The sequence below is a fragment of the Marmota marmota genome, unplaced genomic scaffold (genome assembly GCF_001458135.2).
Source record: "Marmota marmota marmota unplaced genomic scaffold, marMar, whole genome shotgun sequence".
NCBI classification, from domain to species: domain Eukaryota; kingdom Metazoa; phylum Chordata; class Mammalia; order Rodentia; family Sciuridae; genus Marmota; species Marmota marmota.
Genome location: NW_026000142.1, coordinates 11,767,445 through 11,785,172, shown reverse-complemented (window position 1 = coordinate 11,785,172; position 17,728 = coordinate 11,767,445). Strand labels below are relative to the sequence as shown.

Below are 17,728 nucleotides of genomic sequence, written 5' to 3'. Positions count from 1 at the left end.
CTAGGTTCTATGACCTGAATTGGTGGGGACGGGGATTGGGGGTGTGAAGAGGAGAGCAGGAGAAAGAAAGGCAGGAGAAGGTCAGGAAGAAACTTCATTTCTGAAGCCCCTCCAATGTCCTCCAATGTCCTTCAGTTCAACATACTCAGCATCCATACTTTGGAGCATTGTTATCTGAGCCCCACAATGACTCTTTACACTGTGACTTCAAGTTACCACCTAAAACCCACTTTTGTAAAATCAAGTTCAGCAATCAGTTTGTCTCATACAGAACCATAGATTGTCTCTTACAGAAAAAGGATAGGGGATCAGGGAGATCAGACCAGTTCATTTCTATAGTGATTATCTACAGGGCACAGGCTGGCAAATTTCTATAATAGATCAGATAGTTTAAACACACACACACACACACACACACACACACACACACAGTGGGCCAGATGGTCGCTGTTGCTCAGATCTGCTATTGATCATCATGAAAGACACCACAGACAATAACTCTCTGTGTGTCAATAGAGTCTATTAGTGAAAACAGGGGGTGGGCCATTGTTTACTCATTTGTGGACTAAGAGAGTCTGAAGTCCAATGACCATATGGTATCTACATAGGTCCCTTTGAGTCTAGTAGTTTCTACGCATTTCCAGAGAGAGAGATACTGAGGGATTGATACACGTTCTCATTAAGGAAGTCAACAACATTAATATATTAATTTGATATGTATCTTTTTGGTGTTCGTGGCATGTTGTCATTTTCTTACAAATGAAGTGCATTCTGAGACCTGGAAAAGACACTGGAAATCAGGATGGTCTGAATAGGGATTGACATGTACCAATGACAAGGAAAGATGTCTTGATGTTAGGATTGCTGAATATAGTTGGCAGTACTGCTCTCTAGAGAGATGAATTTATTAACAACTGTACTTAATCCATCAAAATTTACTATTAGATTTCTTTAATTACTTTGTGGTCAGACTTCCAACAAAATTAACCACACAAGGGTGCTCAGCATGGAGACTGATATTTAAAAAAGGCTGAAAGAGTTGTGGCAATGGTGTATCTTGCAGGCAAACCTTCTATTTGTACATTTAAAACTTATTAATGCTAATATAACTCTGTAATAGAGATGGCTAACATTTTTTTCAGGCTCCTTCAAGTTATAGGCAGAACATTAGAAACGGGAGTAGAAAATGCAAGTATGAGAGGGGTTTCAACAAAGGTGGAGTCAGGAACACTCTAGTATGTGGCATGCACGAGCTTGTACCAAATGGTAATTTATGGCCATAATTACGTCTCTCAGTCATCAGTAAAGACTTAGTTTATGTTTGGAAACATTCCTTGTTTCTTAAACAGGTATATATTTCATCTTAAGAAGACTTTCTCAATAACAGCTAAAATTTTAATAAATGTTCTAGCAGTAAAAGGGGGTAGGTTTCACTTCTTTAGGAAGTTCATTTATATAGAACAACTCAATCCCCAAACAGGCAGAGAGATGAAGTATCACCACAGTTCTAATTTTCTGCCAGCATATTTCTCTCTTTCTTTTTTTAAAAAATCTTTTCAATTGGAAGTTGTGGTTAAAAAATAATTACAGTAATGCCTCTGGGTAAAATGAGTCATTACTACTGTATGTGCCAACCTGCTTTCAGTAGTTTCCACAAATGTCATTTGCAAAACAAATATTATATGGCCAACACAGTTAAATGATACTCAGCTCATCTACGAATCTCATTTTTCCTATACCCTTTCTTATGAAGGCTCTGAAGGATAACTTCAGAGGAAATGCTTCACTGAGTTTAGACTAAACACATTTTCAGAATTAGACCCATAATTTTTTTTCCAGAAAAAGTGTAAATCAGCATTTTATTAGTTGATCTATTTTTTAGTTTGTAAGCCATGAAAGTATCCTCTACTGTTAAGTAAAATGTAACTTACTATTCAAGGATTTCACAGCACAGTGAATTTTCTTGCCATCCGTGTCCAACAAAGTTCCATGATACACACAGCCAAAATGCCCTGTGTGAAAGAAGGGACTTGGTTAGAGTTGCATAATGTTTAATTATGCAATAATTATTTACTAAGCCTTCCATGGCCATCATCTCTTCCTTTTTTCTATATGGCAAAAAAGTACATTGCTTTTGATACTTTCATTAACAATACCATTATACATGCATGTGTGTGTGTGTGTGTATGTGTGTGTGTTTGTGTACATATGTAGATGAAGTACTTTTTTTCTCCAGGATATTAGCAATATGATTATTAGTACATGTAAAAACTGTAGGTGAAATGAATGTTAATATGAAAATAAAGTTTTACTTGCATGAAGAAATATAACAAAATAAGCTCCCTGTATTCCAGTAAAACAAAATAAAATAATAATGCTGCTATTAGAAATAAGATTAGTATTATAGAAGAAGGATTTCCCCCATTAGTCACCGGTTAATATGTAAGCCAGGTTGGCAGAAATTGAAAGGCAGTTGCCCAAATGAAGCAAATTCACTCTGACTCATTTCATGCACTTCCCTTTAGCTTTAACCACATCATTTTCCCAGTGGTAGCCTTTCATTCAGTGGCAATGATTTTTCCCAGAGGTGCCAAATATCTGATAGCTGTGTAAGTCACTCATCAATTAATTCATCCAGCCAGCCAAGATGCCCTGAGTGCCTAGTATGGGAATGTCAGGCATTAGGTAACACAAAGTTGAAGAAAATAAGCCTACACTCATGAGTGAGTGCTTACATTCTCCTGGAGAAAAACATATAAACAAATAGTAGTTAACACTTATAGATTGTTAATTACTATGATTTCAAAAGAGCAATAATTGCCACTTTAGCACTTTTCATGATAATTTTACAGTGGGTAGAATTGGAACGTAACTAGTGAGGCTCCACACTCCAAAACCAGTGAAATCACTGGTATTTACAGGCTGATAACAGAGATATACAATACTCTGATGTGAGACATGGAAACATACTTGTGAATAGTGAAGGCCCTTTTAGGGAAAGAGCAGTGTGCTCAGAATTAAGTTCTGGAGTGTGTGACAGAGGAATATCTGGATGCCACCATACGAGAGTGAGAAGGTCTCATGTTCATAGAAGGCAATGGATCCTATCAGTTCTCCTGCATCACACTGGCAGATGCCTGTGCTACTTCATGCAGCACATACAGAATCAAAGGGATCAGAGGCCATTCAGTATTAGGATAAAAGTATTTTAGGAAAAAAAAAGAGTGGAGTTCATTTCTTGGCTTCTGGTTGCTTTTTTTTCCTGCTAAATATTTCCTCAAATACTGTTTATGCTAGCTGTTATTGCTGCTCTGGCTAGCTTATTACAAATATTCATTCTTCTTTGTATAAAGAAATTGGAGTGCATTGTGGAGATGATATATGTTGCTTCAGATCAGGGGAATGCTATAAATTCCCTGTCTTCTGATGCTGTCCAGCAGTATACAAACTGCTATAAACCAGGACTTTAGAGTTTGTCACTGTTCTCACGGCAAAGAAAGACTGGAAGGAGATATGAGTGAAAATAACAGAAGTTACAAGAACAATCTTTAAAAAAGAAGTGTATGGCACTATTCAAGAAACTACAGTTGCCAGTGTAAGGAAGATGAGGAAGGAATGCAATTTATTTCTAACATGTTTGGGAAGTTATCCAATTGCCTGGATACACAGGGACAAGTCCCCCTAGATATGATTTGCAAGGCTGCATTTCTACAGAACAGAAATCAAACACACTCATTATCAGTGCTCTGTCAGTTGCTTTCGCCATTGTCTAAGTTCCTAATCTGCAAAGGCAGAAGATAAAATGCTTACTGGAAAATCGTATTTAACGAAAAGCTGAGTGGAAATACTTACCTCTTCCTATGACTTCATTGAAATGCACAATCAGGCTACTGGGCCCAATCACTACGTGCTGGACTGCCTGGACCAGCTCTGGATTTAGAGCACTGAGGTCAATGTGGACATTATTTTGCAGTAATGGACTGGATATATCAGAGTCTCCACTGGTTAGGATGGGGGACAGGTCTGTCAGAGGATACTGCCCTTGTCTGCATGATCCATTCTGAGATGAGTTAGGAAACTGGTCTGCAAGACAAAACAAAATGACTAGAAAACAGGCGTAAAACCTCACTTAGGGAGGCTGCAACAGTGGTAGTAAATTAATTTAAATTGATAGTGAAGCCTGAATTTTAAGATTAAAGAAATGGTGGTTATAGAATCAAATGAGGCTGGGAATAGCCTTTACAAAGGAATTGGTTGATAAAAATAGTAATAAATTGGGGAAAGATACTGGCTTATACATATAAAACACTTGCAAATTTTCTTTTAAGTAGACAATACATTAGTTTTTTTAGTCTCCTCATTTGCTTAGATGTTTCTCTTTTTATTAATAGCAAAAAGCCAGGTTTGAAATTTATTTTTGAATATTTCCTTAAAAATGGGAAGCAGAAAAGACAGTTAAAAACAATTGCTTAATCTCATAAAAATCCAGCTTACATGTAAGAAAATGAAAATAATGTCTTTTGAGAGTCTGGTGTTTATGAATGGAAATACTTAATATTGTGCAAATTCCTAGCCAAGGAAAAATGTGCAGAATAAAATATACATAATTACATATAGACTGAGTATGGCTTTCTTAAAATGCCTGGGACAGAAGTGCTTCATATGTTAGCTTCTCTCAGATTTTGGAATATCTGCATAGACTTTACTCACTGAGCAGCCCTGATTTGAAAATCTATCTGAAATGCTCCAAAATCCAAAATATTTTAAGTGCTGATATGATGCTCAAAATATTTTAGATTTTGGAACATGTTGAATTTCAGATTGGGGGCAGTTAGGGATGCTCAACCCATATACACATATAATTACATATATAATGGCCACAGTTTCAAAGCTAAAAAAAAAGCTTTTCACAGTAGTGGTACATTCTCCACTTTGTGGTGATAGCAATAGATTTAGTGTAATTGCTATTTAGAGGCAGCTTGGACCCTGGTCAGTGTGCCATCCCCACTGCTTAGGGGAGGGGACTTGGACAGGAGTCTGCATTCCTTATAAGTCTTTGTTTACAACCAAAGCTATATAAGAGCTTCAGACAAGGTTTCCTTTTGCAAGAAGTTTTGGTTTTGATTTTCATTTAGGGGTGAAGAAATTGTTGTGTTGCATGTATATTTCTCACTGCCAAACAGGGCAGAGAAGCACCAATTGCTCTGCTCTTGATGCTGGAATCTGTATATATCAAAGAGGGGGCATCAAAACCACAGCAACTGATTTGAAGATACCCTAGGTGGGTACGGAGGCAATCATTGGAGGAGACGGTCATTCATGTGTGTTGGGGGAGGTCAGTTTGGGCACCAACTGATAATATTGTTTGTTTGCGAATCAACAAGAGAATCAGAATTTGAGCGAAAAAGGTTGATGGTACCCTGATATTTCTAATCCCACTTCAGCATTTTTAGTATTTTCCACAGTGGATATAGCTGGTTAATAATAAAAATTGGCCCGAACAGTAAATCTGAAAAGTAGTTCTAGAAAAGTTTTGGGTGCTGCCTACAGTCATGGTAATCACTAGCTGGAAATATGACAGTTGTGACCTTCAAATGTGGATGTGGAATGAATAAGAAGTACCTGAAATGTTGATGAATGAAGGAAGGAGAAAGTCTAGTTCAATGCCTGCTCCTTTAATCCCAAGGTCAGGTTCTCCAAAGCTTCCTCAAGGGGCTAGAAGTGCAACTGAGCCTCTCTAAACTCAGTCCTTTCATCTTCACTCCCAAACCTTTGTACCTAGAGATCAGAGCTGTAAATTCTCAGAGGTGCAGAGATTGAGGGAACTCTATAGTGGACACAAGACAAAGGTCCTTTGGCAGGGAAGTTCTACTGAACCTTTAGCTGAATTCAGATATGTACAAAAACAAATTTAGACCACCAATATGTGACACTGGTGTAACACCACAGATAATTCTGGGTCTCTCTGAAAGAAGACTGTCAGGCTAGACCAGCAGTAACAGAGAGAAGGTCTGTGGTTGCCTCTTTGTCTTGTTTTGATGTGCATTCCCTCCCTTCCTGTTCTCTGCAGGTGGCCCTTTTCTGCCTGTGTTACCTATCCGTGTCTCCAAGGTGCAGGCTGAAAGTAGACAGGAGGAAGCAGCTCATTGTTCTTAGCAATGATGATAGAGGTTTGGTGAGTAAGGCATTGGAAAGATTAGGAAAGCCTTTTTAAAAAGATAACTTTTGAATTTTATCCCAGGTTAGAGTTACTAAATATGAATATGAAATCCTAACTAGATCTAAATTTCAAATCCACAAATTAGGTTTTGTTTTGTCCATATTGTTAAAGAAATTGATTTCTAAAGGTGAAAGGAGTCAGGTAGGCAAAAACAGTGTTTACAGAAATAACAAGTGAGCTTCAAAAAATAAGAGGCAGCAAGTGCTTCATTAGTCTTGTGCTCATTGGATGAGCAACTTCTAACTTTCCAGGATCCAAAACTGCCCGTGACTCATTTTATTTGTCCAATGGTAAATATTCAACCAGGGAAATGCTTGTGCTTGACTCATGTCCTGTAACTTCTAAAGATAATGGAGCTGATACAATACAGACATTTTGCTTTGAGCAGGAGATTTTTAAATAAAACAATGTGAAAAGCTCTGGTTAACTCTGACCATTATTAGGCCTAGTGTTTTGCAAAGCAGATGATGTTGGTCTCTCCTTGCTTAAGAGCATAAATGAAGGTTTTCTTGGATAAGACTCAAAATATATTTAAGTCCTGGAATGTTGTAGGTAAAGGGCTGTGTTCCTTGAGAATGCTTCAAAAGATCTCTAATGGTATAATTCAAAAATGTGGGGATCAACAAGGTAAAAATGTAGCAGCTCTGACTTTTATTTAAATAAAAATATGTTTTGTAACTTAGCTCTTCCCGAGTTGTTAAAGAGAGTGTCACAATTTCTTAGCTTTGTACTCAGCCAATAAGTTACCTTTCTTGAATGATTCTATTTATTCATTTATTTACACTGCTGGGGGATTGAACTCAGGGCCTCAAACATGCTAGGCAAGTGCTCGCCATGGAACTACATCCCCAGCACTGCTCAAATGATTTTAAAATCCACCTTTTTTGGGAGACTAGGGTTCACAGACACTGAAATTAATATAATATATGCATGAGTTAATCTTAAAGGAAGAGCCATGTGATTGTTTCTGCATCAAATTATTCTTTGGCAGAGGGAAATGCTTCTTTCTCAGGCTTATTAAAACTATAAAGGCCAAAGCAAAAAGAAACAACAATGCCACAATCCACAGAAGTATATATATTTAGGTACCTCTCAGGACAATAAACTGAAACATACCTTCTGGAAAAGTAGCTCGATAGTCAACGGATTCATTTGAAACCATTTCTGCAGTTGGGCTCACGCTCCGGGCACTTACAAGCCTATCCAAATGGGGAGTGTGGACTCTTGCATCATAGCGAACTAAATCACTGTTGAGATCTTAAAACAGAGAGAGACAGGGCTTGTTAGACTTTGCTGTCACTGGTTTTGAACACTTGCCCAGTGCTCACAGGTGTCATGGACTGCATGTGACAGCACACGTAGATCTGTGACAAGGTTAAACTGGAATAACTGTATTTCTAAGAGAATTTCTTAAAACAAACAATAGCAACAACAAAAAAATGCACCTTTTGTTTGCTTTCTCTTTTTCAGCCACAGGAAAAGCCCGATTAATAATAAGAGTATTGCTGATATGGAGACAACACCAAAAATCAATCCTGTGAAATTCTGATCTGGTTGAACTATTACTTTCCCAAGGACAGTTGAAGTGACTGCTTGCTTCCACTAAAAATGACAAAGATAAAAAGTCAGAATTTGGTCATGACAGATATAAAATATACCATCCAGGAAGGGTTGTGATTTTTCTGGGCCCCGAATACCATCTGGTTACTACCATTCTAGAAGTGGCATAATTGCCCTCGGAGTAATGAGATTCCTAAATTCTGTCTCAGTGTTTGAAGAATTAGGAATACTGATCCTCAAAGTACTCATATAATGCATGTAGCTGTCTGTAGTTATAACTGGGTAATAGGAATAAAAAGATAAAACAGTTTTTCATCTTCAGGAATGAAGTATATTAGAGGAGACAACACACAAATAAATTATTAGACTATAATGTGAACTATATCATGGGAGTAAGAAGAAAAAGTAAGAAATTAATTTTTCCTTACTAGGGAGAGTGGGGTGGATGGCAGAAAGAACATCCAAAAGAGGCAAATAATCAATTTTTATAGGACAATAAAATCTTAGAATTTTTTTTTTTTTTTTTTTAAGAACTAACCTTTATTTTTTTGTTTGCCTTTTAATGTGGTGCTGAAGATCGAATGTAGTACCTTACTGGTGCTAGGCAAGCACTCTACACTGAGCTACAACCCCAGCCCCCTCAGAATATTTTTATATCAGTTTTTAAAAATTTTAGTACTGGGGATTGAATTTAGGAGCACTTTACCACTGAGCTTTACCTTTTCAATTTTTTTTTTTTTTTTTTTTAATTCGGAGACAAAGTCTTGCTAAGTTGCTGAGGCTAGTCTCAAACTTGTTGTGATCCTCCTGCCTCAGCCTCTGGAATCACTGGGATTATGGGCATGGGCATTACACCTAGTTTTTATATCAGTTTTGATACAGGGAGGAAACTTTGAGTTCCCTTCCAGTTCTAACATTTTATGATTTTTGATTTATGGTTATTTTGAAATTCCAACTCTGATCTCATGATTCAGTATTCGATTTTCTAATTCTTTTGTAAGTCTTTACTTCATAACTTTACAGAAGACTCCAGGAATCCTTTAAAAACCACTTATTCTTGTATAAACAAAATGTGATATATATACAATCAAATATTATTCAGTCATAACAAGTAATAAAGTATTGATACATGTTTATGTATTGAAACTTGAAAACATGCTAAGGAAAGTGAAAGCTAAATACAAATGGACAAATATTGTATAATTCCACTTACATGAAACATCTAGAATAGGCAAATTCATAGAGTCAGTAGATTAGAGGTTACCAGGGGATCAGGGAGAGAAGGGAATTTGGAGTTAGTGTTTAATGGTTTCATAGCTTCTGTTTGGGGTGATGAAAAAATTTTGAAATTAGACAATGGTAATGGTTACACATTATGGGTGCAATTTATGCCACTGAATTTCACATTTAAAATGATTAAAATGGCAAATTTTATATTATATATGTTTTACCACAATTTAAAGAAATTAATGATGTAATATAACAAATATAACAAAAAAGTGACCTGTACACTTTTAATGAATGAATTGTATAGTATGCGAGCTATATTACAATAAAGCTGTTAAAAATAATGAAAAAATTATTTGGGTTCTAAGTTATCTGATTTAGCTATCTGCATGACAGAAGTTACATAAAATAGTTTATCTTTGGTCCAGTGCATAGGACTTCTTATATTTATGGGGGTCCATATATTTGTGATCACTATGGTGGGCAGTGATACATTGGCTCTGGCCTCCTGGGGTGGTGAGAGATTGGGGGAAGGACATTTAGGTGTGCCCTTATCCCCACTGAGAATTTCAGTATGTTTTAAAGGAGAGGCATTGTGGATAGAAAGAACTTTTGATATCCAGCCTCATAAGCCTGGGGAAGGAGACACTGTGACAAAAAACACCACTATTTCTAAAATAACAACTAGGAATTGAGGCTGAGTTGATGAGCCAAAGCCAACACACAAATGAGCTTTAATGATTTATTTTAAGCCTCCGAGTGACATAATTACACTGGCATCCTTATTTACATCATGAGATGAATGCAGGAACCCCACCTCTATATTTAGCTCGCTGTTCAATTTCAGCAGGTCATTGGGGACCGTACATAAAATGGCTTCAGAACGTGAACGTATATTCTCACAGCTCTTATTTCCAACTTTTAACACTTCACCTTTAACTGCTTCAGGGTCAATATCATTTCCCTGGAAGGAAAAAAAAAAAAAAAAAAAGAAAGAAAGAAAAGAGGATGTTAACCATTCACAGGTTTGCAGGAATGCTGACAATTATAGAGAAATATAGATGTATTGCAAATGCAGGCTAATTTGTTTGCAAAGGCATGTGATTTTATGATGTTCATTTTTGTGAGAATTGGGATGGAGAAGGGGAGTGTAACCATTTCAAGGCACTAATTAGGAATTACAGGACACAGCTTTTCCAACAAATCAGATTTTAGAGAAAAGGGGGAACCTTATTTTACGTTCTTATGTTGAATGGCATCTTATTCACAATAATCTTATTATTATCGTCAGGGGGTATCAATATTTGACAAAAAAGAAGCCACATAGAGATTCAGTTGCTGCTCTGCCTCACACTACCTAATGCAATGATTCTCAACCTTGGCTTCACTTTTAGAAGCACATTTAGAGCTTGAAAAAATATTGATACCCAGGTCCCATCTCCAGAGAACTGATGTAATTGCCCTGCCCCGAAAATTCCTTTTCTGAGTTGGGCAGTTTCTTATTTTTCTTACACACTTGAATCCAATGCATAAATGAATTCATTTTCAAAGAAATTTCTCTAAGATGCCACATGACCTTCATTATGATTTGAGAGCACAATTACATTAGTTTGAACAATTATATTGTTACATGAGGATTTTTCAAAATTACTCAATTTGACATATTTAGTTTACTAAAGTTACCATCAGGAATTTTTAAAGCATCAACATTTTGTTGAAGACATCAATCATTAGCCTTGGGAAAGAAATGTAAACATGAATACGATTTCTCATATCAAGACTTAATGAGTACAGTTATTTATTAAACAAGTCATTACTTTAAGGAGAGATGTATCAAAACCTATTATAATTTTTCTCATAGACAAAAACCAGCAAGTAGTAACTATAGCCCTGCTACTTTGTTTATATAGTCTATAATAGTTGGTGAACTGCTTTTACATACAATGTCTCACTAGATCTCAACAGATTAATAAGTTCGATATTATTCTAGGAAAAGGATCTGGAAGGTATTTCCTTATAATATGAAGCTGAAATAGGATAAAAAAAATGAACATAGAAAAACACTATCCTTATGATATTCCTAGAGGCAGTATGAGCAATCCATTGATCCAGGTCAGCCACACAGGGCAATTCAACATAGAAACACATAAATCTAATAGGTCACTTTGGGGCTTCAAATGACAACTTGTTGGTTAGGTCTGAGGAGGGCCAAGGCCCTTACTCACATATTGGAGAGAATTCAGAGAATGACAGAGAAAAAGATTAAAGAGCTGGAAGGCTTGATTTATGAGAGAAGGACTAAAATGCTTGGCTAGATAATAAGTAAGGTTGGGGGAAGGGATGAACTCACTGCACTTCCATCTCCAAGGCTCATTCTTTTAGGCTAGGAGCTCCTTGGATGTTAAAGGCAAAATGAGAGCAGAGCATACAGCTGAACAATGAATCCCTTTTCACACACCAAGGAATAAATGATGAGCAATGAGTTACATGAAAAATTACCATCAGCTTTGAGTATGTGATTGTCATAAAAGCTGAAAAGTCCTGATATCACAGCAGTGATACTGACACTCCATGCCTATAAGGGAGGAGCTGATTTCCAACCAGGAAAAGTTAAAAAAAAAATAGGTACAGGCTACTTTTTGTCAATTAAAGTAAACATAGCATTATTGAGCTATTAAAAAATGTGTATGTTTAGGACTCTTATTATTTGCTTTTTACTATTTATCATTGACTATCAACTATTATTAAAAAGATAACACATTTACAAAATCAGCTCAGTTCTTTAGTCACTGAAATGATAAAATATGGGCTTTTAAATAAAGCAACAGAAGAGGAAATTTCTGATCTTTAATCCCGTATGCATATAGAACAATGAAGAGTTATAATTATCTCATTCTGTCCTGCAAAGACATCCCCATCTCGGTATTACTGTAATTCCTGCATTACATACAGACAACTGAGTTTCAAGAAAGGACTAGATCACAAAGGACATCAAATTCTATTGGATAAAAATCTGCTTACCATCTACCATGTGTTAGACCCAGGTCTCCCCAATGAGAATATAAAGATGAATAGAGTTTCATTGTAATGGTAAATGGGTGCATTTCTAAAACGAATACCAATGGTTCCCAATGTATTACATTAGGATACACTTTGCCTTTTCCCTCTCCTACTCTGGCCCTCTCCTACTCTCTTTTTGGTACTGGGGATTGAACCTAGGGGTACTTTGCCACTGAGCTAATGACCAGCCCTTGCTACCTTTTTTTTTTTTTTTTTTAAATTTTGAGACATGGTCTTCCTAAGTTGCTCAGGGCCTTGCTAAATTGCTGAATCTGGTCTTGAACTTGCCATCTTCCTGCCTCAGCCTCCAGAGTGCTGAGATTACAGGTGTGCATCACCCCACCTGGCGGAGACACAATGTTTCTACTCTATTCAGGCCTGGGGATGCTACATGTCTGAGATGGCAACAGAATGGAGCAAATAGGAGTGGAAATGAGTAAGAGTTGAAAAATTGCAATATAATAGAAGGGATCCTGCATGTTTTCACATCCAGGTGGTAGTGATGAGTTTGAGTCAGTGAAAGCAGTAAGGTGCACGTTGGTAGCAGCACGCAGACAGGAACAGTTAAGTTCAGGGAGGTCGTCAGCCGGAAATCAGTGACTGGGTGGTGGGGTGAATGAGATAAACACTTTACTTGGGGGTGTAAGTACCTCGCTTAGAATCCAGGCACAGAACCTTCACAGAAAGTTTTCAAACTGAGTTCAGCAAGATTTCAACAGGTAACTGAAGGAAAAAGTTTCCTGTAGCTTTGAGACTAACCAAAACTAAGCTGGTTTCTTCACTGGTTACTGGGGATCTTTACTACTTCTGTACTTAGGGAACCACTGCGGAACCACAGGTGCTTGTCTGTGTGTACTGGGATACATGTTTTCACAGAATACCTACTGTATGCAACCCAGGAGAACACTATTGGAGAGTAAGATATCAGTGCCATCAAATAAATGTTGATGCTGAATCCAATGGCCTGAGAAAGAAAACCATTTCCTTCCACCTAGTCTGGAGTGAGAACTGGCCTCAGGGTAGTTGTGAGTGGGGTTGGCCTACAGTTGTAGGTAAATTAGTGGTGGAAGGAAGAATACAACCTCTGGTTGGAGTTGGCTGGTTCAGAATGATGGTCTCATCTAGGCCTTTTTCATGCTTAGTAATTGATGACTGGCCTCCACCTGAGCTCTCAACATTTGTCCTTGTGTTCACTGTGTCATAATTGAGTCCCTATTCCCTGCCTCTGCTCATCTTCCTGCCCCCCTTTTCTGTTTGAGCTGAGTTTTCCAGATTGGTCTTTTGAAGCATGTCTATTACCATATATCTCTATATGCACTAGAATAGGATAAAACTCCTGGGCAGTGTCAGGCCATCCTCATTCCATGTACTTCTCTAGTGACTACTTTCCAGGAAATATGTCCATGCACAAAAAGTCACATAATAAGACAAATAGGGAAAATATAAGGTTTCTTTAAACATAATCATATTTAGATGTTTGTAAAAAGTTTAGAGCTATTTCACTTAAAGAACTGTAGAGATATCTACATAGCATATGATAGAAACATTTTTCTTTTATGAAGGGTATTTTATTTATTTTGGCATACATTTAATGAAGATTAATATGAGAAGCTTTGCAATTTAGTTAATTTGCTGGAATTTGGATTCAAGAATCTGGAATGTGAGCCCTAGTGCTGTTATTTTCTCCCTGGGTGACCCTAAGACAAGTAAACTAATCTCTCTAAACCTGTTTTTCTAACTAAAAATGGGGATAACCATTACTGACCTCCAAACCTCATAGGTCCATGTAAAGTTCAAATGAAATAATATATGTCAAAGTACTGGATTCACTGTAAATTTCCTCCTAAGTGTGAGCTGCTGTTGATAGGGGCACTGTGTTCTACCATGTGTTCGGTCCACAACTGGCTTCAAGGAATTGAAGACTTGTTCATGAACTCCCTCCTACATCCATGGGGCTTCTCTTTTATTTTTTTAAATTTTTTATTGTTGGTTGTTCAAAACATTACATATTTCTTGACATATCATATTTCACACTTTGATTCAAGTGGGGCTTCTAATTCATTCTGAGCAGTGACTGATCTTTGGCACCTATTGTGTTCTCTTGCTTCAAACTTGGCTGCCCTTTAGCACACTGTTTTGTCACTGGGTTAACTGTTCACTGAGGCAACTCTTAAAACTAGGACTGGAAACTTCCATAATCCCTTCTTTAGCCAAGGGATTCCTTCAGGAATGTTTGGTTAAGGACCATGAGCTCTACCCGGAAGTAAAGAATAAATCTCACTTTAAATACATTGTTGTCTCCACAGCACTTTCACTGGTGAAAGACAAACATGGTTTGAATGGTAATTGAACAAGCCCAATATGAAATAAAATGGTCACCTTTCTTTTTTAAAAAATATTTATTTATTTATTTTAGTTGTAGATGGACACAATACTTTTACTTTATTTATTTCTATGTGGTGCTGAGGATTGAACCCAGGGCCTTACATGTGCTAGGTGAACGCTCTACGGCTGAGCCACAACCCCAGCCCAAGGTTGCCTTTCTTTTGATAAAAACACACTGTTGCTTTTCCAGAAAAAGCCTTCTCTTTTTATGCTTCATTTCCTTTTGTTTCTGCCTCAAGAAAGGGTTAAATCACTGTCATAATAAATGCATAAACATTCCTGTACACCTTACATTCCTTCTTATACTTAAGGAAAATGGAATAAGGAATTGAATCATGATACCAAAACCATTGCTACTGGCCCCACTGTTTACTGCTCTGTGACATGGCAGGGGGCTATACACTTGTTAGAGAAAAAGAGTAAATCTTTATATAGCCAAGAAAAGGAAGTGCTTTGTGCTTGTCTCCAGAAACCCCTTGGGCTATGTTAGAAATACCACTAATAGGATGAGGATGATGTCAAATCACGTTTTTCTTGGTCCAACAATTTTGAAGGATGTTGAATAACGGGTATTTACTTTATCGAAAAAGAAGTTTTCTCTTCTGCACAACACTGTGCTTGGAAGTGTAGATAAAGAATGATTTATCTCTCATCTGTCCATCATAGATACAGAAACAGAAAATAGAGTTTCTTTGGGCGTAAAACTCTTTGCACATAAACATTTGTTTTCATCAAGAAAACCAAATGGAATCTTTCAAACAGCAAACACAGTAATTGTTGAAAGCAAAAGGTCACACTAGATTAGTTTTATTGAAAAAAAAAAGTGATAAAAGCTCTTTCTTCTTTTCTAAAACTAATTAAAGAAGCAGATGAAAGAACTCTGCTGTGGTAAACGTGCTGTTCATTGAAGCAGGCTTCCATTTAATTTCATGCTGGGACTGCTTAATTATTGTGCAAAACACAATTGTGGGGTTAGTAAACTTGTATGAGTGTAGTGTGTGCACGAGTTAGTCGACAGATAACTCTGATAGAAAAATCTGGTGGAAAAATCAGGAAAATTTCAGTAGAGACATTGGTTAGATGGAGATGACCTATGACAAGCTATTTTATTGTTAAATAAGGATGCTCCTGTTGCTCTGTGTTCATTCATATTTGCATGCAGATAATCTTTCACAAAAATTTTCTGAATGTGTACAACAATACATTGCAGGATGAACATATTGCTGTTTTTAATGACTAGGGCTATGGATAATTAAAGTCCTAATCATTTTGTCTATTTAATTATTATTTGAAGTAAAAATGACTGAAGTGACCTGACAGAGTTATATTCTAGTCTTTGTTCTACTATTTCATCACTTGTCAAACCACTTAACCCCTCTGGACTTCAGTGTTCTTTATTTGCAACAGCCTGGCTTAGAAAGATGATCTGTTATTTATCTCTATTAAATTATATTTAGAAGCTAACATATTCCTAAGATGGGAGAAATCCAGTTCCATTTATAAATCAGCTTAGAGGTGACAACGCCCAGATAGAAAGTTCCACGTATTATAAGAAAATACAGAATTGCAATTTTGCACTTACTTTCATGGTCCTTACTTTGTATCTTACAATGAGCACATTCAGTTGAAATAAGAAAAGCATAGCACCATCAGGACAATGAATTACAGGAAGCCTATTTAAATAGATTTGCGTTCTGCATTTGCTACTTTTAAACATACACCAAGGAAGGGTTTTAAAATACTTCATTAAGAAGCTATCCACAATTAAACTTATCTTTTAGTCTTATGTCAAAAAATTGGTTATTCAGAGCTTAGGCATTTGCTGATGTATCATAATATACAATGACCAAGTATAATTATTCTATTCACATAGATATAAAGTCAATAAAGTTCAAGTTGATGACTTCAGAGAGCATTTAAAGCAATTCTTACCTTAATTTCTAATACATTTTCATTACCCATTGAGATCACCACTGGCTTTTCAAAAGGCTTAAACACAGGATTATGTACATAAGTGAGATCAAAGTATTTGGAAAGGATCCCGTCTAACACGAACAAGGCTTTGGTCTTCAGTGGGAGTTGCAGATTCAGCTGTTGCAGTGAGGGAGTTGTGCAGCAAATTATCTCTGAATTTGAGCGATGCTGACATGCCTATAGGAAGACAAAATACCCACTGTCAACAGGACAGAGTATGACAAAATCCATAGTAACTTTCACATTTCACAACTTCAACTGAAAATACACAATTGTCAAAAAAAATCTGCATTTAATTTCCTAATGTTCAAGAACACAATTCTAGAAACTTGGAAGATGCAAAATTTTTCAAACAATCCAGTCTTCGGAGGAACACAGCTGCACTGGCCGAGAAAAAGCTATGTTGATCTATCTGCAACTAGCCCTCACTCCATCATTTTATTTTCCTTAAGACAGGACAGTGACCTGGATAGACTGCCTTCTGGTCTTGTGAAGCAGCTATGGATGAGTGGAAGCTGGACTTTGGGGTTAGAAGTCCTTGGTCTAGATCCTAGCTTTAACTCAAGCTGTGAGAACAGAGGCAAAGCCCTTCCTTAGAAACTCAGTTTCCTTATTTAGGAATAAAGATTAAAAAGTGATTCACAATGCAGGACATTGTATGGCAAAGTGCTTCACAAATTACCAAGTATCGTATGGTTAAGATGTGAGTAAATATGTAGTTAGATAATGTTGATAGTGTTTTAAGCTATTAACCATTGAGTTCTAGGTTCTGTGTAGAATGTTTTATAAGGTTGATCTCATTTAATTCTCTGATAATCCTGAAGATACGTGCTATGAGCATCCAGTTTACAGAGGAAGAAACTGACCTTGGCAGAGTTCATTAGATCAGGTCACAGCTCTAAGAGACAGAGTGGAGTGCATATATCTCAGGCCATTACAGATGACACTCACTGTTGTAGCGCCCATGTTTTGCTTTGTGTTTATTATATATTCTACATTGGTACATCTCTTCCTATGCTCTCTATTTTAAAAAGGCTCAGCTATTATTATTTCATGGGCTTTCATCTCTCATTTCAAATCTTCCCCTTTGAAATTCTGATTTATGGAATTTTGGAAAATGTAGTTTCCTCTTGATTGTACTTAGACTGAAGCCAGCAATACAAAGTGGTACATTTAAGGTTAAACAGTTGTGGTTTTTTTTCCCCCCAAGGAAAGGACAAACAAGCAACAACATCCCTTAGATTTCCTTTTCTTTGACAAGTATAGTTGGAGATAAAACAATTACTTATGCCACAATAGAAA

At 36.8% G+C, this 17,728-nt stretch overlaps 1 protein-coding gene across 3 annotated transcripts in view; it reads right to left on the bottom strand.

Moving 5' to 3' along the window:
• The window catches only part of Met (MET proto-oncogene, receptor tyrosine kinase), a 110,814-nt gene that overhangs the window by 16,178 nt on the left and 76,908 nt on the right, over nt 1-17,728 (bottom strand). For 2 of the 3 annotated variants that reach the window (XR_007341532.1, XM_015488271.2), the window contains exons 11-16: nt 16,385-16,603; nt 9,825-9,971; nt 7,666-7,822; nt 7,337-7,477; nt 3,853-4,083; nt 1,932-2,012 (exon numbers count right to left, since the gene is read on the bottom strand). Coding sequence is in view for 2 of the 3 variants with exons in the window: in XM_015488271.2 (XP_015343757.1) it covers nt 1,932-2,012; nt 3,853-4,083; nt 7,337-7,477; nt 7,666-7,822; nt 9,825-9,971; nt 16,385-16,603 (976 nt within the window). In the remaining variant the exon portion in view is untranslated. Of the gene's footprint in view, nt 1-1,931; nt 2,013-3,852; nt 4,084-7,336; nt 7,478-7,665; nt 7,823-9,734; nt 9,972-16,384; nt 16,604-17,728 lie in introns of those variants that run through there. The other variant, XM_048786022.1, reaches the window with a different exon arrangement.